The sequence below is a fragment of the Myxocyprinus asiaticus genome, chromosome 32, assembly GCF_019703515.2.
Source record: "Myxocyprinus asiaticus isolate MX2 ecotype Aquarium Trade chromosome 32, UBuf_Myxa_2, whole genome shotgun sequence".
NCBI lineage: Eukaryota > Metazoa > Chordata > Actinopteri > Cypriniformes > Catostomidae > Myxocyprinus > Myxocyprinus asiaticus.
This window is the reverse complement of record NC_059375.1, coordinates 33,299,755-33,324,947: the sequence shown is the minus strand read 5'-3', so window position 1 is coordinate 33,324,947 and position 25,193 is coordinate 33,299,755. Positions and strand designations below refer to the sequence as shown.

General features: G+C 33.8%; 2 protein-coding genes across 2 annotated transcripts; both read left to right on the top strand.

Moving 5' to 3' along the window:
- Positions 1 to 3,051: 3,051 nt before the first annotated feature.
- Positions 3,052 to 5,906, top strand: birc5a (baculoviral IAP repeat containing 5a). Its single transcript, XM_051667081.1, has 4 exons — positions 3,052 to 3,247; positions 3,357 to 3,466; positions 3,636 to 3,753; positions 5,555 to 5,906. Exons 1-4 carry the CDS (start codon positions 3,140 to 3,142, stop codon positions 5,645 to 5,647), a joined length of 429 nt encoding a protein of 142 aa, XP_051523041.1. The 5' UTR covers positions 3,052 to 3,139; the 3' UTR covers positions 5,648 to 5,906.
- A 240-nt stretch (positions 5,907 to 6,146) lies between these two features.
- tmem235b (transmembrane protein 235b) lies at positions 6,147 to 17,473 on the top strand. The gene is made up of 4 exons (XM_051667078.1): positions 6,147 to 6,580; positions 9,915 to 9,974; positions 10,186 to 10,323; positions 17,188 to 17,473. The coding sequence occupies exons 1-4, from the start codon at positions 6,409 to 6,411 to the stop codon at positions 17,421 to 17,423; spliced, it is 606 nt and encodes a 201-aa protein (XP_051523038.1). The 5' UTR covers positions 6,147 to 6,408; the 3' UTR covers positions 17,424 to 17,473.
- Positions 17,474 to 25,193: the final 7,720 nt, after the last annotated feature.

Below are 25,193 nucleotides of genomic sequence, written 5' to 3'. Positions count from 1 at the left end.
AGGCTATATTAACAAGTTTCACAATCTAGCAGCCTTAAAGAAAAATACCATGGTAACTATACAGTAGTTTCCAGTAACATACTAAATAAGTTTAGGCTATTGTAAGTGCAATACAAACTGTGGTAATTTGGTTCTATCAAGGATTCTGAATGCTTAACAACTACACTGAAGGAGACTCCATATTAATTTATTTTGTTTTTAAAGTTGTAACAACTGTACAGTTATCGTGGTAAAGTATGAGTATTTCCTGTTATACCACCTGAGAGCCAGCCAATATATATATATATATATATATATATATATATATATATATATATATATATATATATATATATATATATATATATATGTTTTTTTTATTTATTTTTTTTTTTGCAACATTAAAACCACCTGTCTAATATTATGTAGGTCCCCCTCGTGCCGCCAAAACAGCGCCAACCCGCATCTCAGAATAGCATTCTGAGATGATATTATTCTCACCACAATTGTACAGAGTGGTTATCTGAGTTACCATAGACTTTGTCAGTTCGAACCAGTCTGGCCATTCTCTATTGACCTCTCTCATCAACAAGACATTTCTGTCCACAGAACTGCCATTCACTGGATGTTTTTTGTTCTTGGCACCATTCTGAGTAAATACTAGAGACTGTTGTGTGTGAAAATCCCAGGAGATCAGCAGTTACAGAAATACTCAAACCAGCCCGTCTGGCACCAACAATCATGCCACGGTCCAAATCCCTGAGATCACATTTTTTGCCTATTCTGATGGGGAAGCTCCTGACCTGTATCTGCATGATTTTATGCACTGCACTGATGCCACATGATTGGCTGATTAGATAATCGCATGGATGATTGTTGGTGCCAGACAGGCTGATTTGAGTATTTCTGTAACTGCTGATCTCCTGGGATTTTCACACACAACAGTCTCTAGAATTTACTCAGAATGGTGCCAAAAACAAAAAACATCCAGTGAGCGGCAGTTCTGTGGATGGAAACACCTTGTTGATGTGAGAGGTCAACAGAGAATGGCCAGACTGGTTGGAACTGACAAAGTCCATGGTAATTCAGATAACTGCTCTGTAAAACTGTGGTGAGAAGAATATAATCTCAGAATGCTATTCTGAGATGCAGGTTGGTGTTGTTTTGGCGGCACGATGGGGACCTACACAATATTAGGAAGGTGGTTTTAATGTTGTGGCTGATGTATAAAAACTTATCAATAATTGTTTTTTGATAATAAATAATGTATTCATGTTTTATTGGGACCCAGTTAGGCCTACTACAAAAATGAAAGAATTTTTTTCCATAAAAAATCAAGTTTGAGATTTTGAGCTCATTTCTTTCTTTAACATATACTCTGCAGCACTGATTTAATGAAAATGTAGAATTTTTAATGCACTCTTAAAGGTTACATATGAAGCAACACTGCCTGCATTAACCCGTGTTGAATCATAATGAGTCTTTGTCAGCACTTTGGCACAGAAATCTTGTTTCATAGAAATAAGTTTAAAAACAATTTTTTTTTTAGCCTAGTTACCTGTAGTTTCAACCAATATAGGAGATACATGTATCCCAATGTCCCATACAGGGACATAAATCAACCAAATACTAATGAAAATTACAAAATAATACTCCTAATGTTCTTCTTTCCACACTGTAAATACTAACTGTTATCTCAAACCAAAAAATAAATAAATAAATAAAAAACTCACCTTAAGCTTAATTTTGTACTATTCTTACTCGTTTTAATTAAGTTACTGTTACTCTCTAAACCCTCAAGCTGTCATTAATCAAACATTTTAAGTGGTCCTAATTAAACAGTACTTAAAAATGTCACATATTGGAATCATAACTCAAACATATACATTCTTTAAACTTTGGCTTCGAGTACTACTAACTCAAAATGATAAAGAACAAAATTGCAGCTGTGTGGAATACCCATAAATCCTTGCGCTTGAATAGATTATGTAATTGTGGTCAAAACAAGGGAACTGATGTAGAAAAACAATAATTGTTATATAAAAATGTATATAGTTTTCATTCTTATGACTATAGTTGTTGTTTCGTTGTAACTAGTTAATAGTTGTGATTTGTGGAAGTCACCATTAGGGTGATTAGTGTTACCTCTGACTAACTAAGAGCCTGTTAAATTTAAGTCATTCATCTCAGCTTAATTGTACTTTATAAAAGTGTAGGTTTATGTGCAATGAGAAGTACTGAGGAGAATAATTTGCCATATATAATGTGTCCAGTCATAATTTCCCTTATTCTATATAAAATATGCTATAACTCAGCTTAAAAAATTTAATATAAACAATCATACTTTAATCACAGATGGGTTAAGTTTACTTGCTACTAGTTAACTTAAAAAAAAATACGTTCAGTTTACTAGAGCAAAATAAGTATGCTTACTTAGAGAAAGAATGCAGGCCAATTTCCATTATTTATTTATTTATTTATTTTTATTTATTTATTTATTTATTTATTTTTTTTAAATCAACTAAGTAGATTTCATAGTGCATAAAATGTGCCCAATTGTAAGGACCAAGTTGTCATGGCCAAACTCTCAAATATGTGGTATCTCTGAAAAGCCCAGGGTGTCCTGTTTAAGATGCAAGAGGCATATTTCTCCATACTAAGTTCAGTTCTGTCAAACAATGAACATCCATCAAAACAGATTTTGCCACACAACAACACAAAATGTCTATCACTTTTTTTTTTTTTTTTTTTTTTGCTTTATAAGAACAAACACTGACATCAAAATTTGAAACTATTGATTATAACACATATTTTGAGTAGAAAGCATTTTTCCTCCACCTTTGGTCCATAAAATGAAAGTTTGTTATAAATAAAATATCCTACAAATATCTATAGGTTGCTGTTTAAACGTTGATTATTAATATAATGTTTTTGTTTTTGTTTTGTTTTGTTTTTGTTTTTGTTTTTTTTTTTTTTTTTTTTTGTTTTGTTTTTTTGGCGAAAATGCGCATGCGTGGAAGTGACGCTCCACAGCCAATCAAAAAAAGGCGCTCAAAATTTTAAACTGTTAACCGGAAGAAACGACAAAAACAAGTAAGGCAGCGGTGTTGCTCAGTTTCTTTTAGCTTCGTCTTTAATACCACTCTCGATATTCAAGAAAATGGATCCTGGTAATGACGACCAGAACAAAATGTACTTTTATGAGAACAGACTTCAAACTTTCGTTGGCTGGCCGTTTGAAGAGGGTTGCGTTTGCACTCCAGAAAATGTGGGTGAATCCTGTAATTTAGTTATACCAGCACCTCTGGATCTACTTTTGTTTTATATGTGCTTAAATGCAATGTTTTCCGCTTCTTAAATATCATTTTGGTCTATAGATGGCCAAAGCTGGATTTATTCACACCCCGTCGGAGAACAGTCCAGATATAGCTCAGTGTTTCTTCTGTTTGAAAGAGCTGGAAGGATGGGAGCCTGAGGATGATCCTGAGTGAGTTCACGAGATTACATTTCAGGGGCAATACCTCTTTCAGATCTGTCATATAATGAAATAAGGCTTGGATTTCAAGTCAAGGTTATTTGATTTAGAAAATGACATCAGGTCAGATATTTTGCATTTGTTTTTGATGTGTTGTCCTGTTGTTTGTTTGTGTTTTCAGGAAAGAACATAAAGCACATTCTCCCACCTGTGATTTTATCTTGCTGAAGAAGACAATGGACAGCCTGACAGTGGAGGAATTTCTGAAACTTCAGAAAGAGAGACAAAAGTTTATCATTGTAAGTATGCGCCCACTGACTGTAAAAGGGCACTGTTTATGTATATATGAACTCCAGTACACAGGGTTCCCATGATCATGAAGAGAAATTAGAATTTTACAGTTGTGATTTATAGGACTGGAAAAGTCATTGAAATTAAAAAGAAAATTCGGAAAGGTCATGGATTTTCAGTCACATTTTGCAAAAAGATTTTATTTGTTAACACTTGTTAATTACATAGTTAACATGAACTAACAATGGACAATTTTGTTACAGCATTTATTAATCTTGGTTAATGTGAATTTCAACATGTGCTAATACATTTTTAAAATGCAAAGCTGTGTATGTTTATATTTTTTAATGCATGGGTTTTCAAACTTTTTGATGCCAAGGACCCCCAAATATCACGATCCCCTTGCGAGGTACCCCCATTCGAGAAAAATAGTAAACATAATATAAAAAAGACATTGTTTGCAAAATTAAATAGTTGGCTTTTATTAGTGCCATTGTACTAAAGCAAAATTAATTAATACAAATTTATATGGGAAACATTTACTTTTCATTAAGTGTGTATTTGTTTCTGTTATAGTAATGCAAGAAGTAATGTTTAAACCTGAAGAGAACATTTTCAATTCATATCAAAGGTATTTGTATAGGGCTTTTCACGGTAAATATTGTGATATATATACAGTGTATAATATACAGCTTTAAAGAAAATAGTGAAGTACAGAATTGTTTTTTCATAATATATGAAATTCTTGCAGGTTTGTTTTTATTTCTTACTGTTTAAAACTATGGCTGTCAATAGAATAAAATAATGGCTGTTAATCCCATGGTTTTAGAATGAAACGGAAATAATGTTGTCATTATTATTATTTTATTTTTTTTTAAACTTTTTTCATTTCTTTTAATTTTCCACGGACCCCTGAGCATCCCCATTGTGGACCCCAGTTTGAAAACCCCTGAGTTAATGCATTATGAACTAACATCAGTTAACAATGTATTTGTATTTTCAAAAATTGTATTTTCCTAAATTAACTTTAACCATAACCCAGATTAATAAATGCAGTTAAAAAATATTGTTCATTGTTCGTTCATGACACTAATGCATTTACTAATGTTAACAAATAAAACCGTTTTTTTTTTTTTTTTTAAGTGTTATCAAACTTTCTAAAGTAAAATATAGGCTACGCTTTCTTGTTCTCAACACTGAAATATTCAGTGAGTGCAATCTCTATAATATAATTAAAAAAAATAATTATCCAGTAATCAAGAACAACTAGAAACGTCTTGGAAATTCTTTAGTCAAAGTCAAGTGAAATTTTATTTATAAAGCACATTTAAAAACAACAGAAGTTGATCCAAAGTGCTGTACAGTCCGATAAAACAGGATAATTATAATATAGTTTCAAATCAGACAAGGTACAGCCTTACAATTAAACTGTATCAAAAGCTAAAGAGTAAAAATAAGGTTTAAGGGAATATTTAAAAATAGTTAGAGAATGAGCTGACCTCACGTATCACCCATGACTTACAATGACAGTGGGGGACAGATAAAAGAAGTTGAGTACAAGATCTGAGCGTTCTGGCAGGAGAGTAAGGATGAAGGTCACTAATGTACTGTGGACTAAGACTAAAGATGGCCTTATACAAATAGATAAGTGTTGTAAAATTAATTCTAATCTTAAAAGATGTGGGAACCCTAAATACATATCTGGAGAATCTTTGTCATATTAGTAATATATAAATACCAATATATTATTTTGCTTTTGTCATGTGCACACTGAGTATGGAAGAAATGAAATGCTTTGTAATATTTCAGAAAAAAACATGTGGCCAGGCAATTGATAAATTTGAAGAGGCTGTGAAGCACAAGAGAGCCAAGATCATCCAGACTGCCATGGGGGAGGAATAAAGAGGTTCCTCGATGGAGTGACCGCTACAGCCTTTTATTTTATTTTTTTTATCATTTTCCATGTTACCTAAGGATCCCACTTTCTTCCATTTTCACTCTTGCTCTTGTCTATCATTTTGTCCTTGTTCTTTTTAAATGTGTTCCATACTGTCATCTGTATATGATTTTACCTGCAAATGGATCCTCTTTTTATACACATTCTTCATTCTTTATGATATTTATTTCAAAACAATGAGCTTAATAAAAGGACTCTACCATGGCTTATGCATCTTGCTGGTCTGTTCAGAAAATTAAGTGCCATAAATGGTGCCTAGTTCATAAGCACATTTAGAGCTACTTGTGCCTGTTTGTTTCTAAGCATTGCTTTAAAATTTATTTGGAAAATTATAAATGATTGGCTAGATGTAATTATGGGTGTTGGTTATGCACTGTACGTCACTCATGTTTCCTCTGTACCAGTCATGAGTAATCTTGCAGTCAGTGTTAGTTTGGCACGCACTGCACACACTGGTGATATATACCCAAGGAACCCTTCTTATTTATTTCAATGGACTAACATTACGCAGCCTGTCTTTCCCAGTAATAACGCATCCCATGTTGTTAGCACCTTGGACGGACAATCAACATTTGAAAAAAGTGAGCGCGCTTCATATCATCAGCTCTTGGGACCCTTCAGCTCACCGTCTGGTCGCGTCGCACAGGCAATGCCTTTCGCAAATGATATGGGTTTTGGGTTCTGAATCGCATATTTCCTGTCCGGTATGAAAATTACATTCGGCTCCGTGGTCGTTGGCGGGGGTTTGACGGGTGTTCTCAGTTTCAGCTGTTTGACGCTCGCCATTGGAAGTGAATACTGGTACATCATTGAAGACAAGCGCACGAACCACACCGATCTGGCGCACACGCACTCTGGACTTTGGGGAGTTACCGATGGTATGACAGATTTTCATTCTTGCATCTTTGCCCATGAGGAGCTTGAGTTTATTTATCATTGTCTGACAGCCAGTGAAATTAAATAGTTTATTTTCAATAGATAGCTTTTAGTGAACCCGTGAAACCAATCAGTTCCCACACCATAACTTTTGCAGTCATTGATAATAATTTGCTACTGGATAAAGACATTTAAAAATATATTTACAGAGATTGCATTCAAAAATATATACAATTTTAGCTAATTAAATAGGTTAAAACTGAGCATAACTAGAAAAATATATATAGTATATACAATATATCCCTTTAAGCTCGGATGGGCGGGCCCGGCGAGAAAAAAAATAATCAAAATATTTATAACTACAATCTTGACCAACAAAAAAATAGGTATGGTTTTAGAGCTTAAACGCTGTAATTTACAATGCATGTAGGCATTTTGACCAAAACTGAACAAGTGCTTTGAAAATTGCAGAGAAATCAGAAGTGTTCTGTTTTGATAATTAATTAATAATTTTGCATTGCATTTTGCATTTACCTATTGTAATTGGTAAAAACATCAATCTGATCAAATAGTCATGTGCCATATGTCGTTGGAAAACTCTAGAACAGTAGAATACAACCATCCTATTTGTATTACTTTTAGACAAAAATATAGCAAGTAATAGCTACAGTGGTGCTCAAAAGTTTGCATACCCTTGGAGAATTGGTAATACATGTACCATTTTTAAAGAAAACATGAGTGAGCAGGCAAAACACATTTCTTTTATTTCTAATGGGATTCATATTCAACTGCAGGTTATAACAGAATGGCAAAATCATAAAAAAAATAAAAATAAAAAAACATGGCAACAAAGAAAAAAATGAAATGACCCCTGTTCAAAAGTCTGCATACCCTTAGTTCTTAATACTGTGTATTGCCCCCTTTAGCATCAATGACAGTGTGCAGTCTTTTATAATAGTTGTCTATGAGGCCCCAAATTCTTGCAGGTGGTATAGCTGCCCATTCGTCTTGGCAAAATGCCTCCAGGTCATGCAAAGTCTTTGGTCGTCTTGCATAAACTGCACGTTTGAGATCTCCCCAGAGTGGCTCGATGATATTAAGGTCAGGAGACTGTGATGGCCACTCCAGAACCTTCACCTTTTTCTGCTGTAACCACTGGAGGGTCAACTTGGCCTTGTGCTTAGGGTCATTGTAGTGCTGGAAAGTCCAAGAGCGTCCCATGCGCAGCTTTCGTGCAGAAGAATGCAATCTGTCTGCCAGTATTTTCTGATAAAATGCTGCATTCATCTTGCCATCAATTTTCACAAGATTCCCCGTGCCTTTAGAGCTCACACACCCCCAAAACATCAGTGAGCCACCACCATGCTTCACAGTGGGATGGTATTCTTTTCACTATAGGCCTTGTTGACCCCTCTCCAAACATAGCACTTATGGTTATGACCATAAAGCTCTATTTTGGTCTCGTCACTCCAAATTACAGTGTGCCAAAAGCTGTGAGGCATGCCAAGGTGTTGTCGGGCATATAGTAACAGGGCTTTTTTGTGGCAACTCGACCATGCAGCTCATTTTTGTTCAAGTATCGTCATATTGTGCTCCTTGAAACAACCACACCGTCTTTTTCCAGAGCAGCCTGTATATCTCCTGAGGTTATCTGTGTGTTTTCCTTGTATCTCGAACAATTCTCCTGGCAGTTGTGGCTGAAATATTTCTTGGTCTACCTGACCTTGGCTTGGTATCAAGAGATCCCTGAATTCTCCACTTCTTAATAAGTGATTGAACAGTACTGACTGGCATTTGCAAGGCTTTGGATATCTTTTTATATCCTTTTCCATCTTTATAAAGTTCCATTACCTTGTTACGCAGGTCTTTTGACAGTTCTTTTCTGCTCCCCATGGCTCAGTATCTAGCCTGCTCAGTGCATCCATGTGAGGGCTAACAAACTCATTGACTATTTATACACGGACACTAATTGCAATTTAACAAGCCACAGGTGTGGGAAACTAACCTTTAATTGCCATTTAAACCTGTGTGTGTCACCTTGTGTGTCTGTAACAAGGCCAAACATTCAAGGGTGTGTAAACTTTTGATCAGGGCCATTTGGGTTATTTCTGTTATCAATATGATTTATAAAGGAGCCAAACAACTATGTGATAATAAATGGCTTCATATGATCACTATCCTTAAATAAAAGATAGTTTTGTTGCATGATCAGTCATATTTTCAAAATCAATGCCAAAATTTCACAATTTCTGTCAGGGTATGCAAACTTTTGAGCACAACTGTAAGTATTTGACTGCTAAGTATATGCTGCTTATAACATCATGAAAAATAAACGGAAACATAAAATATCACATACATTACTTGGAGGAGGTGACTGTTTTTAAAACAAGCCCACTCACAACGTAATCAGATACATAGATCATTAGATAATCCACACAAAGCACAAAATCTGGCTAAAAAACACATTAGCTTTTCTGGATTAGATGACTTCATCTGAAATGATTTAATACATTATCCAGCGTCATGGAATGCTAAACTAATCCTATTAGGATTCAGGTCGCTGCAAACAGAGGTGGAAGTCATCCAAATATGGGCAGAGAGGATCATTCACTCTAATTACATATGGCCACCAGGAGATGGCGCAAAGTGCATGGCACAGACTCGATGGCTCAAATGACATAGAATGGAACTGAATGAGATCTTGTTACTCATGCCTGCATACTTTGGAGAGAGAGCATACCTTTAGTCATTGTTGTATTTGCATGTGTAACTATTTCTAATGTACCCTTATTATGTTTTATTTGTTTGGAGAAGCTTTTGGACACTTTCGGAGATACCTTATTTACACCATTAGATAAATGTCAAATCAGAAAAAAGTAAATTTCTGGCTCAAGTTTTTTTTTTTTTTATTTTTTTTTTTTAATGATTTTTCAGCAGTTTCTTAGGCTGAGAGTCTCAGAATGTATCATAATTTATATCATTAAAAAAATGTGAAAAGTTTTCTTTAAAATGATACAAAACACTTGACCCTCCTTGTTTTTATTTTTATTTGTTATTTTTTCGTTATAAGACTTTACTTTTGGGTATGCCACTGAAGCACCTTCAGAGCTTAAAGAGATATTATAAAATGAAAATAAATTAACCATAAAAAAATAAATAAATAAAAAAAACAGAATTCAGATGGAAATCAGAATTGTAAAATTCTCTGATATTTTCAGTTTTTTCATGACTGTGGAAACCCCAATTGACACATTTGGCAGTTGATGACACCCTGACAGCTATTGTATGTACAGAGGAAATTATAATGATTTTTTGCTTTGTCTTTTTTGACTATAGATGTCCAAAGTCATACAGAAGACACTTCAAGATATTCAGAATCAGAGAGGCAAATGGAGAGTGAGTGTTATAAAGTATTTTCATAAACACAGTGACTTTAACTGTCTAAATTACTGCTCACTGTACTGCAATGAATGTTCTATCATGACATATCAGGCTATACTGGTAAGCCATAGGTTTGTACATAAGAAAGGCATGACTGTTAGTGAGTAGTATTTTTATATTTATCTTTTTGTGGCATAACAGCTGTGATTTACTCTCATTCACCCAGTCATGCATAGTGTGATTGCCGTTTTACTGCCCCTGAGTTTGGTGATGCTGGTGTTTGGAGGTATCAGTGGCCTCATCAGTTCTCTAGCCAGAAGCCGGACACTCCTGCTTGGATCTGCTTCATATTTTCTCCTGTGCAGTAAGTATTACCCACTAAATGTATCAATGCCAGAATAGTTGATTCTAGACCCTATTTAGGGGGGCTTCATCCCCAGCCCACATAAAAATCTGTAACCAATTACGCTACCATTACTGATATATGTCAACTGAAAACCAGATGCAAATTCAAATGGTTCCTTTACAAAATGCCAGTTGAACAAGATTCATCTCACAAGGTCTTTTTCTCGGACGTAAAGTAGGAAAGCATTCCTCTGAGCCATAACATTTCAAATTGAAATAAGGGACTAGAATTGGGCCTTCTCCTATATACTTCAAGCCAGTATACTTCTAATGAAACCGAAGAACGAACGGGGTGTGACGTCATTTCAAACAAAATCTGGACATAGTAAAAGGAGTTATTGGGTACATTGCAGTGGTTCAAAAGAGCTTGCTAGTGCGAACATTCAGGAAAACTTCGTACTGGCTGTTAAACACCTTCTTTCCACCATTGATCATCGGTGGGTGTGACATGGTGCTTCACCTCTTTGACAGCAACCTCTTTTTCGGTTGATATCTTCACTCAGTCAAGATCAGTCAACAAGAACACACTGAAGTGCAGAGTTGCTGTGCTGATGCAAACTTTACATCTGTACAATCATTTGCACAGGACATTTTCCAAGACCATTTCATGTGAATTTTTTAGATTAAGTCTAAAAAAAGTCTATATAATACACTAACAGATGGTATCCGGTGCCTATTATGGCCACAGATAGTGTGTCTTGAATGCAGAATGTAAACATGACAACTTAAAAAAACAGCTTCTTTTACTGATATTGTATTTTCTGATGTATTCTGTTCATAGAATAAGAAATGTAGTAAATGATTACACATTTTATTGCCACATTAGTTCATGTTTTACATGTAGTCTGTTGATAGAACAGCATGCATCTCATATTTAAATGCTCCTCTAAACGCTGCCTCCAGTAGCATGGCTAGTTTCTGAATGTTCGCAAACAGTATACCGTTGATCAGCTGTTTCGACCTTCTTTCTAGCTCTCAGCGAAGAATGAATAAGACCTTAGCTGTGAGTGTAATGGAGCCTTTAGTGCAAGCATTCTGATTTATGGTGGAACTGTGTGGGATATTTAAGAAACCTGAAAAGCATGGATGTAGGAACAATTTGAAAACATTGTTGGGAGGCAGGGTATGGATCTTTGAAAAGATGTGATAATCTAGGAAATTCATCTAGGGATGAATGTAGACATTTCTAAAAGACTGCATTGCACCATGAAAGGTTTGCACTGAATTTTATTATTTATTTATTTATTTATTTATTTATTTATTTTTGTGGTGAAGTGAGCAGAAAAAAATGAAGTACTTTTTACATTGAATAAGTTAAAGCACTTGAAAATCTCAAGTAAATTCTACATTTGTACTCAATTCAAATATGTAAAAAAATTAATGCTCTAAAAAAAAAATGCAAATAAATATGACAATTTGTTACTAATTTGAGTAAATTTCATAGGTACATAAAATAAGTAAATGTTACTTAACTTTTCTAAACTGGTGTTCCCAGCATGCACCGAGTAAATTTACTCAGATAATGATTAAGCTTGAATAATTAAGGAGCTTGCATGGTTTCACTGTTTGCAAGTTGATTTTACTGTTTTGTTTTAATTTTTTATTATTATTATTTAATTTATTTTATTTTTTTGTTACGTTTAGGAAATCCTTGAAGTCTGAAGTTAATTTCTACTCAAAATTACCCATTCATGATAAAAAACAATAGCTGTTGATTGTTACCGTCATGGTGTTTTGTGCACCAAGTGTTGAGGTCTGCGTGCGCAGCTCTGGATCTTGATTATTTTGCTAAGGTGCAAGGTGATGTCTAATAGACTACATAGCATGCAGTAAGGTTTCCTGTGGAAGGCTTCCAGATGTCATGACATGTGGTAAATGACTAAGTATGTAAAAAAAAAAAATAAAAAATGCATTGAAATGCTAGTACACTTTAAAAAGCATGGCTTAATTCAGTGCTATATTGTTCAAGTAAAATGTCCAGACAAAAGGTGAGTAAAATTCACTTGAAAATTTACTTTCTAAATAAAGCCACAAACAATTGTGTGTAGTCTTTACTTGAAAATACGGTCTGTTAAATGAACTAGCAGTTTCCTAGGTTTTTTTAAAATAAACCCCACTCAAAAACAATTTCAGTCGATGCAAGAAAGATGTATTTTTAGTGTCTTAAGTAAATTTAATTTATGCATTTTGCAGGCGTTTTTATCCAAAATCACTTCAAGGCAGTAAATTTAAGGTATACTTTTTATCAGTACATGTTCCCTGGGAATTAAATCCACAACCTTGGCATTGCAAGCACTCTGCTCCACCAGCTGAGCTTCATAAACGTAGGCCTTCATTTACTAAAGTTGTGATTGAACTCAAAACTTTAGGTTGCGCAGTTCTCTAGTTGAAGGACGCTAGAGTGAAAACGAAGGCTGAAATCATAACTCACCTAGAGTAATTTGTATGTCAGCGGCTTATGAGACGGAAGTTATTGCGGTTCATTGTTTTCCCCTCTTAAAATTGATAGGATAACAGAGAACACCCCTCTAGCTATTTCAGTGATTGAAATAGGCAATCTAAAGGTGAAACCAAAAAAAGATCTTACATGAGGGATAATACAGCCCCCAGCAATTCTGACCTAGTAAAAATGTTATCATTCATCAGCCTCTTATTTAAATGTGATATTATTGCTCTTCATAAAATGAAAGAAAATAAAATACAATAATAATTATTTTTGCTGAGTACAACCAGAAATCCTTTTCTGAGACCCTTATCCCCATAAGAATTCCCAAAGCAACATAAGTATCCCAGTCAGGAGACATTTGCTTTGATCCTTATGCATAAACACGTATAGTATACTTTGTTTTCTCGTGAGCTGGTTTGCTTTTTACATCGACAACAAACAGCACCTCAAAGCCTGCAGCTAATGGGGCTTTTCCACTGCACGGTATGGCTCGACTTGACTCGAATCTGCTCGCTTTTTGGGTTTTTTTCACTGTGGATAGTACCTGGTACCTGGTACTTTTTTTAGTACTACCTCGGTCGAGGTTCCAAGTGAGCCGTGCCGATTCCAAATGTGATGTCAAAACCCTGCAGATCACTGACTGGTCAGAGAGAATCGTCATTACCAGCGTCACTTGATTTGCGACACGGGACATCAACCCGCTAGTTTTAAAGTTAGCAACAGCGATAGCAGTATCATTTGTTCACACAACTTTCGAATTGTAAAAAGAAATGGCTGTGCGCAAAACCACGCCGTAGTCAATAAACGAGGTGCAGACGTTCCTCTCGTTAGTAGCCGAGGAGTACGTTAGTAGCTCTACGGCAGTAGAGGTGGCACAACTATGACGATCAGCCTATAATCCCACCCACGTTGAGGCTGCACTAAACTGCAGTGGAAAAGCAAGCTCAGAAAAGTAAAGCGAGCAGAGTCGAGTCGAGTCGAACCGTAACGTGCAGTGGAAAAGTGCCAAGTGTCCTCTCACCAAGTAGCCTGAAGGCATGTGACATGAATAAACAGTGAATAGAAAAGAGCCAGACAATAATCCCCAGCATTTATCACTGTGGTAATAAGAAGCACATGGCAAGTGTTTAACATCCTGAAGCTTGGAATGTAAATGAGTGAGTAAAATCTTTGATTAATCATAAGTTTTTCTTTTTCCCAAACCATGTTATGAATGTTAGATACTAACAGCTCCAGTCACCATTCACTTTCATTATATGAAAATGTCTCCTCTTGAAAGTCATACCGGTTCGGAACTCATGATTTTTTGGGTGAACTAACCCTTTAAATATATTTTGTTACTTGCCATGTCCTTTAATATGCTGTTTCTTTTACTTTGTTCATATAGTGTATCTATTCATCTGTGACATATGTAGTTCTGAAGATAGAATAATCAGTTGTTCCTGCATAGGACAAACTGTTTACTCTAAATGAACTGGAAAATGTAAGATCAAAAAACAACTCAGTCTGTTCCCGTCTAGACCCTTGGCCATGCTAATTACAAACTGTGTTCCTCTCTCTCTCTCTCTCTGTTTATTGCCTCTTAATTTTATGTGCATATTATGGCTGATGTGGAAATCCATTCTCATTTTGTCAGTGTTTAATTAGATGTGATTTCTGCCACTGCAGACCCACATTAGCACATTCCATTTTAATGAAGATTTGGTAAAAATGCCCCACGTCTTGGAATCATCAGGCACACTAGGGTGCTGCAGTGATTAGCTACTTTGACTTCCACTGTGTTTGCATCAGGGATGCTGATGCATCTCTTAATTCTGAGACAGCGGATGTCAGAGACTAGCACTGTCTTCCAAATACTAGCAAGCTGCCTTCTAAGGCACCTTCCTAGCTATCATGGAACCACATAAGTAACTGATTTGGAACACTCTAAACAGGCAGCAAATTTGCGTGCCACAAAAATATCACTCCTCACACAAAGTGCACAGGAGACTGGACTTGTAAATTGATCTCATTAGAGTTTGACATTAGCATGTTGCTAAGCTAATAGGGCGAAACTCTAAAACAACATAAAAATACACAGCATATACAAATATTGTGTAAAATAGTTTAATTTTCAATTAAATTTTATTAATACTTTTAAATACTTGACATTTCTCTTGCTTTGTCCACCATCTTGGATTAATTTTTTCCGCAATGCATTCTTTGATGCCTTTCCCACAAATGATACAAACTATGCTGCTTTAGAATTTGCCTATAAAATATGGAATCTTTAAAGCATACTGTTAATTTCAGAACTCAAATCTTTCTCCTCGCTGCAAAAAACAAAACAACAACAACAACACATGGCTGCCAAAACGACTCATTCTTTAATTCCTCCACATAGTGGTGTCACACTGTGGTAGACATTTGCATCTGACGGTCCACAACAAAACATCAACAACTGCTATTAACTTATCATGTCCGTAGCCCACCCAGTAGTGGTGAACAGCGAGAGGGCAAGGAGGAAGCAGGTCAGTCAAGAGCAGAGAGCCAATCATAACAGTGGGTGTTTACTTTCAAATCTTAAAGGAGAAGCAGCACCAAAACCCAGTGTTTCTGACAAAGGCTCAGAATGAATATGGAAAATAATGCCCCACTATGACTGTTTTTCTGAACAAAAAACTTTACTTGAACCTCAAAACTTTACTATGAACCTCAAGGAACATCTTAAAATAATACAAAAAAGGCATGCCATGACCCCTTTAAATGCAATATAAACAAGTTGTCTACCTTTAGGAACACCTTTCGCCTCGGGAGCGCAGCTATGATGCCTTAAAGTTTTTGGGAAAAAAGTTTTGGAACAGAACATAGGTTTAAGCAGTCATGTGGGTGTTTGAGACATTGCATTTACTGTAAGAACAGTGTCAGAGGAACATGCTCCATGGGTCTTTCTTTTTTGTAGTCCTGTACTCAGTTCTGTTTCAGCTGACCTCTGTTGTAAATCACACAGATTAAGGAGAATCTCATTTTGGCACTTTAAATATTGTCATATTGAGCTCTAAATCGCTTTGCTTATGCAGATATCCAGTTGTAATCTTTGGTAATAAAATATAAAATTTTGGGAATAAAATAACTGGATATAGACAATTTAGCAGAGTTGCAATAAATGAGTTACAGCTATTAAAAGCAGATGCTGACAAAGCAGAGGCCTAACACTATTAAAAGACTGATCCTTCAAGATTCTTTCACATATGTTTAAAAAAAAATTATTTAGTCAAGATGCTAGTTTCAATCAGTCTGTAACTATAACTGAGTCTATAACTGGTCTATATTGAAAATAATTTTGTTGATAAATTATTTTGGTGTTGTTTACAAAAAGGTCACAAATATACAGGCATATTGCACCTACTGGCTGTGATTTAGCAAACAAGTCTCACGTTTGAGAATTCAAAGTTTTACCACCGGGATAAACACCGTGATAAAAAGGCGCATTCTGGTTGAGTACCTACTGTATATACAAAATACCATTACAGACTTTTTATGCAATGGAAAATGCTGCCTGAATTAGGCTTTATTATTCATGACTGAATATGGATATGAAGAATGGGGGATTTTAGAGGTACAAGAAGACCACAAGCCCCCACACAAAAAATTGTCTGTGTCAACTATGTGTTATTAATTAAAGAAAATGTGCCAAGCAGCACAATAACTGGATTCTCAAGTAAGTGCTGTCATGTCAGATCTGTTAAATTAAGCCTCTTGTTGAATCAAATGTATTGTTAGCAGCCATCAGCAATATTTGTCTAAGGTTAATTGTTAACTGTCTTTTTTTCTCTCAATTCATCTACCCTGTTAAAAGCATAAGCACTGCTGGTCTCCAGCATGTGATACTGGTGTCTCCACTAAGCTTCTATCTAGCTTAACCAGCAAAAATTCCTTGGTCAACCAGCTTGCTGGTGAACAGTATGGTTATGCTGGTACACCAGCTAGACCAGCACCAAACAAGCATAAACTAGCTTGAACCAATATGGAAATTCATGCTGGTGTAAGAAGCCATTCACACAGGATGCTTTTTATTTCAGCGCATCGTGCCAGGAGCGCTGCGTTTTTAATATGCCATTAAAAGAAGTAAAGTTTTAAAAGCATGTCTCGAGACATTTGGATTCAGTTCCTTTCCATTGCACTCTTGTTTGTTTTTAATGCATGAAAGCATCCTGTGAGAATGGTTCCTATGCTGTTTATTTTTAGAAGGGTATGCACAGTGTACCACTAAACTAAGAACATTTTGTTGCCAAATTTCAAGTAGTCTCTGTCAGAACAAGATGCTGTCTAAATGATGCTTAATTGGGTTTGTTTGTGTGGGTGCATTCATGCGTGCTTGTGCATGTGTATCTTCAGGTCTTCTCACTCTCTCTGGGGTGAGTCTGTACATCAGGTACTCTCAAAAGGCTCTGGAAGAGACTGAAAGGCGGATGGGGCATGAACAGATGGCTCAGGTGCACACATCATTTGGCTGGTCAATGGGCCTGGCCTGGCTGTCCTTTCTTCTGGAGGTGATAACTGGGCTTCTCCTACTGCTGGCTGCCAGGTTGGCTCCTTTAGCCCAGTATGAAGAGTCTGTCGCTCCCATTTAGAGCTGCTTCTCCACCTTTTTTTAACCATACATGTACATTTTAGGCAAGGTAAAAAGGATTTGCCAAGGTAAGGTAAGTCATCTCTGTCTTTGAGAGTTTGAGCATTAATTGGAGCAAAAACAAGAAGCTACACATGTAGATCTGGTTTACACTGAAAAACAAATATATATATATATATATATATATATATATATATATATATATATATATATATATATATATATATATTAAAGATATTTAAACATCCTTAAAACAAAATAAATTTTCTTCAAAAGCAAAACTGTGCAATATAATATTAATTTTAGAGTATATGGGTGTTTCTTTACCTTCAGGCACTTTTAGCACTGTGGACTTTAAGGTAAAGTCTCGTTAAAACATTTTTAACACTCTCACTAATTGTTTTAATTTGTCTGTTAACAATGTCTAAGAGTATATTTTAATGCATCACATAAGATTTGTCATTTTTTTTCTGAAAGTCGTAAAATTCCCACCACAGTTTCATTTCCACCACATTTAAAATTCTGTTTTGTGTTTAATTGAATTCAGTGGTGGAAATCACATTTGGACATTTTTGAAATAAAATAGCTGACTCATTTGTCTTTCTCAAGCTATTTTCAAAGCTATTTTATGTATCCTAAATACACACCATTAAGCAATATTTTCACACTTTTTGCATAATTTGGCAAAATTACAGCTTGATTGGAAATTACGCCCAATGAAAATATTTTTCTTACAATTGATATTTACCTTGAATTTTCTTTTACTTTAAACATCACTTGTCTCATATTTAATTGTTTTAATGTGTCATATTTACACTTTTGTACACTAACAAGTACACTAACTTTTGGGGGAAAAAATGTGTAGGGCAAAATTGTTTGGTGTGGTGGAAATTCTGCCAAAACTGTGGGACAGTTGTAATTTTTGAAAGATTTATAAAAAAAAATAAAAAAATTATCCCACAGTAACTATTGAAATTATTTGTTTATTTCACTCTTTGTTTAGATTATCATAGTTTTAAACATGTAATAATTTGTATTTTTATAATGGTTTTTCATAGATTAATATTGAAACTCTGGGACAAGGCTAAAACAGTAGAATCAACATAAAACACATTTGAAAAGTATCCAAATTAAATTATGAAGGCCTGGTTAAATGTTTCCAAGTCAGTTTTAATCTGGCAGAAAAAAGTCCACTGAGATTTTCGAAAATCGAAATTGCCCAAAGTTGGAGAAACACCCATACATAAGGTTTTCAGAGAAAATTAAGTTTATTTTTCTTGTTATAGGCATCAACCTCAATAAATTATGTTAGATAGCTCCTTAAAACAAGCAAAAACATTGGGTAAAATTTATATATATATATACAGTGTATATATATATATATATATATATATATATATATATATATATATATATATATTCTTTCTGAAAAACAAGTCTTAATATATTAATATACACTTCTCAAGTAAATATGTCTTGTTTTAAAGATGTTAGATATTTTTACTAGCAAACAAGGCAGAAGAAAATGCAGTGCAATTGAAGTGTATATTTTAGGTGGAACCCAATGGCGTGCACAGAAGGGGGCTGCAGAGGCGTGTCACAAATCTAAAGGTGCCCTTCCAATGACCCAGAGAAAGGGGAGACATTTTAATCATCATAATAAAATAAAACCAGTAATAATGTGTCATTATGAGATTTCTTTGTTAATCGCGGAAGCATTGAAAAAAAGAAAAAAGGCGGAGGTGCTTTATCAAAGTGTGCTCTAGAGATCGTGGGTGGATTCTAATCGCAAGTAATCCTCCCTTTTCCCTACTCACTCTGAGCCCTTGAAGTGGATACTCTGAAGGGAACATGGCATTACTGTATGAATGTACCCTTCGCTAACAGTTTTTTGGAAGGGCCCTTCGAGAAAAGAATAATTTTCTCACATTCATTGGAATAAGCTTTCGAGCGGCGGCCCCTTCCTCCAGTGCCCTTCAAGGTAGCAAAAATGCAGTTTGGAATTTGCCCCAGATCATCAAAGTGCCGTGGCCTCACACGAGTAACAGGTCAGATAAAAAGTACACTCTATGTATTGGATTGTAAGTTCATCAAAAGAATAATACATTATTGCAATCGCATTTCCGACATCGCCGCTTGTGTGGTAGAGAGATTTATTATTTATAATGGGAGCAGTCGTGTTGCTTTCAGTGTAGATAAAAATGTAATACATCGTTGGTAGAATACTATCATAAACTGAATGAGCTGTCTGATTGAGCCAAAACCAGTTTACTTTTTATTTAAACTAATAAACCATTAGACTAATCACTTTCAAAAAAGTGGAGACAAAAATAGAGACACAAAATAGTTTTTGGTCTATTAATATTTAGAAAAATATCATTGTTTAAAATTAAAAAGGCCATGACTTTAAAAACACTGTACAACCTCAGACAGTATTAAAAGCTAAGTAATAAAAAATTACCTTTGGGCTGGATTTAAAGATACTTATGGAGGGGGAGGACCTGATGTGGGTGGGAAGACACAAGCTTGTTCTACAGCTTGGAAGCAGAAAGGAGAAGTTGATTACAGACCTGGGGGCAGAATATGGATAGAGAAGGTTGCAGATGTACTGTGGTGTGAGTTCATGCAGTGCAGAATCTTAAAATCAGTCCTAAACCTAATAGGAAGCCAGTGCAGAGAGAACAGAACAGGAGAAATATGATCTCTTTTCTTAGTTCATAAAAGTTTGTCTGCCACGTTTGGACCATCTGCAAACAGGAGAACCCTAACAAAAAAGCACTGTGGCGTTACCAAGGTAATACCATAATACTGAATGATTACTATATTCATATTTCATGATATTGTCAAGGTACTACAAGGCACTTCAAAAATACCGTGGTTTTACTATGGCACGTGTCAAAAGCATAGTATGCACGGACCATGTATAAAAAAAAAACGAAAAAAAAAAAAAACTTTTACAATACCTTGGTCCTTTTTGTGAGATATATAACAGAATAGGCTATTATTTGTGATAAAGGAAACAATATAAACATTTGGATGTGTTTATAATAAAAGAAAAATGCTTAAATACTTTAAAAGCAAAGAAATTAGTTAAATATACACTCACTGAGCACTTTATTAGAAACACCTGTATAACTACTTATTCATGTGATTATCTAATCAGCCAATCTTGTGGCAGCAGTGCAACAAGAAGATGCATAATTTGGTACAGGTATGGGTCAGGAGCTTCACTTAATGTTCACATCAACCATCAGAATGGGGAAAAATGTGATTTAGACCGTGATATGATTGTTGGTGCCAGACAAGCTGGTTTGAGTATTTCTGTAACTGCTGATCTCCTGGAATTTTCACATACAACAGTCTCTAGAATTGACTCTAAATGGTGCCAAAAAAAAAAAAAAAAGAAAATCCAGTGAGCGGCAGTTCTGCGGACGGAAACGCCTTGTTGATGAGAAAGGTCAACGGAGAATGGCCAGACTGGTTCGAGCTGACAGAAAGGCTACGGTAACTCAGATAACCACTCTGTACTATTGTAGTGAGCAGAATAGCATCTCAGAATTCACAGTTGAACATTGAGGCGTATGGGCTACAACAGCAGAAGACCATGTCGTGAACTTTATTAGGACCATAGTGTTCCCAGTAAAGTGCTCAGTGAGTGTATAAGTACTATTCTTTAATATCAGTACCCTTTTTTATTCTTCCGCCCCTGTCCCTGCTGAGGTCTGTGTATGCCACTGGTGAAACCAAACAGCCCTTTGGCTTTTTAAAAGCTTACAAATACTGAGCTCTGTTCCATAGAACTTGTTCAAATGCTATTTCTGTTAGAGGTGATTCTATTTCTTCTTCTGAACTGAAGCATCCTTTCGTTTCATATGGTTATATAGACCAATTCAATCCCCAATTGCTACTGTAATTGCTTACTGTAAATCTCCTGTGTTTGTGATATCTTCTATGCTGGGTGCCTGTTTTCCAGGATACATGTTTTTCTTACTTCTCTTTATATGTTTATATGTTTTACAGCAGCCTGTTTGTACATAATATATGGGTGGTTTATGAAAAGGCCTATCTGAAAGAAATTCATTTGAATTCCACAATTTGCATAGCTTTATTTTGTGTTTTGTATCTTCTATGATGTTTTCTATTAGTCATGGTTCTTAAACATTAAATTTCATGACTGTGTGCTCTGCATTTTGCTTTTTTCATCTAAATGACTGCCAGATCAAATGTCATTTATTTTAATGGGTCAGACTCTCACTTTTAGAATATATGTGCTAAATCTATCTTATTGTGTTTGTACAGAAATTCGACGTCTTGTGAATGTTGTTGCTCTTGGAAATATTGTTCTTTGAAACACGATTCTGCTTTTAACACAATTTTCTCATTCCAGTCCAAATTACGTGTGATTTTTGTTGTTTATTGAGTGCTTTGCACTTAACTTATTTAGTATGCGTTGTCGACTGGCATGTTTAGTGTTACAGCTTTCAGTCTCTAAGAGGTGGTATTTTATGGAAATTAAGTATCTTGTGTTGCATATTATTCTGATTTTGGTTTATGGAAACAGCAGGGAATATTGTGTTTTAAGATCAAGATTAAAGATTTATTTAATGTCTGTACTAAATGGCTAATTACATAATGTTCATTCTACATATGACATTTAACTTAGGTTTTACAGAAAAAAAAAAAGTCAGTATAAAGTTTGTGCATCAAAAGGTTGGTCTAAAATTTTTATTGACTAACAGACAAATAACAACATCAGGAAAACTACTCCCAGGGAACATACATACTAATATATTTAGATAAAAGTGTCTGCCAAATGCTTAAATATACATTTTGATTATACACAGAAATTAACAGATGAAATGTAATGTCATTTTACGGAAACTGCAAAAGTGAATCAAGAGAATTCGAGTCGTTTTGACACTGATTTATGAATCAAAATGAATGTACTGTCTAACATGGCTTAAACAAGAACCCTGCAGTGTGTTTAATTATTTTCAACACAGGATAACAGTGGCCATAGATGTCAGGGATCTACTTTAACACTTTCAGCAGAGTTACAATCTCTGGCGAAGACAAGAAATCAGAATCATTCAAGCTCATTTTCAGGTGTGGAAAGAAAATTGAACAAAAGGGGGAAAGAGGTTCCTTTTTCATGATTATCATTATACTGACTTATTTTGTTGAAAGAATATATATATATATATATATATATATATATATACATATATATATATATATATATATATATATATATACGTATATATATATATATATATATATATATATATATATACGTATATATATATATATATATATATATATATATATATATATATATATACGTATATATATATATATATATATATATACGTATATATATATATATATATATATACGTATATATATATATATATATATACGTATATATATATATATATATATACGTATATATATATATATATATACGTATATATATATATATATATATATATATATATATATATATATATATATATATACGTATATATATATATATATATATATATATATACGTATATATATATATATATACGTATATATACGTATATATATATATATATATACGTATATATACGTATATATATATATATATATATATACGTATATATACGTATATATATATATATATATATATATATATATATATATACGTATATATATATATATATATATATATATACGTATATATACATATATATATATATATATATATATATATATATATATATACGTATATATACGTATATATATATATATATATATATATATATATATATATATATATATATATATATATATATATATATATACGTATATATACGTATATATATATATATATATATATACGTATATATATATATATATATATATATACGTATATATACGTATATATATATATATATATATACGTATATATACGTATATATATATATATATATATACGTATATATACGTATATATATATATATATATATATATATATATATATATATATATATATATATATATATATATATATATATATATATATATATACGTATATATATATATATATATATATATATATATATATATGTATATATATATATATATGTGTATATATATATATATATATATATATATATATATATATATATATATATATATATATATATATATATATAGGCCTTGATGCTCCTTTCTGAACAGAAATTGATGATTCTTTATTTGCCCTAATATTATTTGTGTAAATTATAGCTATTTCATTTGAAAAAATAAAAACTGGACCTGAAAGCAAAGCTTTCAAGCTACTGCTTCCCAAACATTTGTAAATGTTTTATGATGTTGAATTATTCACAGACCATAAATTGTGTTTTTTGTTATGCCTATTTTTGGCATCAAATGAATACATTGTGACCAGTCATAACCCTCAAGCTCTCGCCACATAATTACAGATTTCTTTTGAAGCCATTCTGTTGTTGTTGCCTCCTCCATAAGAGGCTGATTAGTTCACCCCATCAGGGCCCTAACTGACCACACAAGCCTGAAATGAATGTTTCTTTGTGGCTCACTCCTTAAAGGCACATACCCATATATTTTCTTTTATACAATGTTTTACACACATACTGTATGCAGTATAGTGATGTGCCTGTCCATTCTGTGTCTATTAATTTTCATTTACCAAGTGAAGTGTAATGTCTAACATCTAACTGAAGACTGTCAGCTATTGTTTTCATGTCAAACATTCTTTCTGTCAAAAAACATAGATTGTTAGGGATTTCGTGTGCACATAGTATTTACTTCAAATAGTCCTTAAAATATCACTCTTTTTGATGTAGGTTTTACTCTCTGAATGGTTCAAGAGTTATATCATCTTTATAAAGCAATTAACATATCTAGAGATGTTGGTTTGTCAGACTTCACTCAGTGTTACATTGGCAATTTAACTTAAGGCAGTCTTATTAGTACGTATCCATGGATATTGAACTGTAAAGATTCACGAAATAAGCAACAGAATAAATATATTATATTTATAATATATATATATATATATATATATATATATATATATATATATATATATATATATATATATAATTTATTTCAATTATACTTCATTAAAAAACGTTGGTGTAGAACTAGTCATTGCATTTCTCCTACATGCTATTAGATTAAACATACAAAAAAAAAAAAAAAAAAAAAAAACACGAGACTAGACAGTGGCCCTGAGCCCCTTTTTGACATCCACTGCTGCAAATGCAATCTCTTCTTTGTCGTCATGACGATCTGTCTCTACACTTACTATGTCCCATCCTTATGGGCAACTCTTATATAACACTTATCCAATGGTAAAAAGAAATAAAACTAGCAATAACATCAAATGCACTCTGGACTCCTAAATTTGCTGGTGCTAAATGTATGAAATATAACAAGATTTAGATGTTAATCATAACAGTTCATTGTGAGAAACCATTAAAATACTTTGATCCACTGAATTGTTAGTAGGGCCAACATACAGTATGGTGTAATCAACTTAACATATTATATTTTTATACCATGCATAACTCATTTGTACAGTAGAGATGATGTATTTTTTTTTTCCAAATGAACCTGTCACTAAATTTAGATGCTGAAAAGTAGTAGTCTGTAAGCAATATGTATATACTGTATTCACAACAAGTGGGCAGGCATAGTGTAACTCTCACCACTATATAAGGGTAGTGTAAGTGGGCGAGTCTTGGTTAGGCTGTCA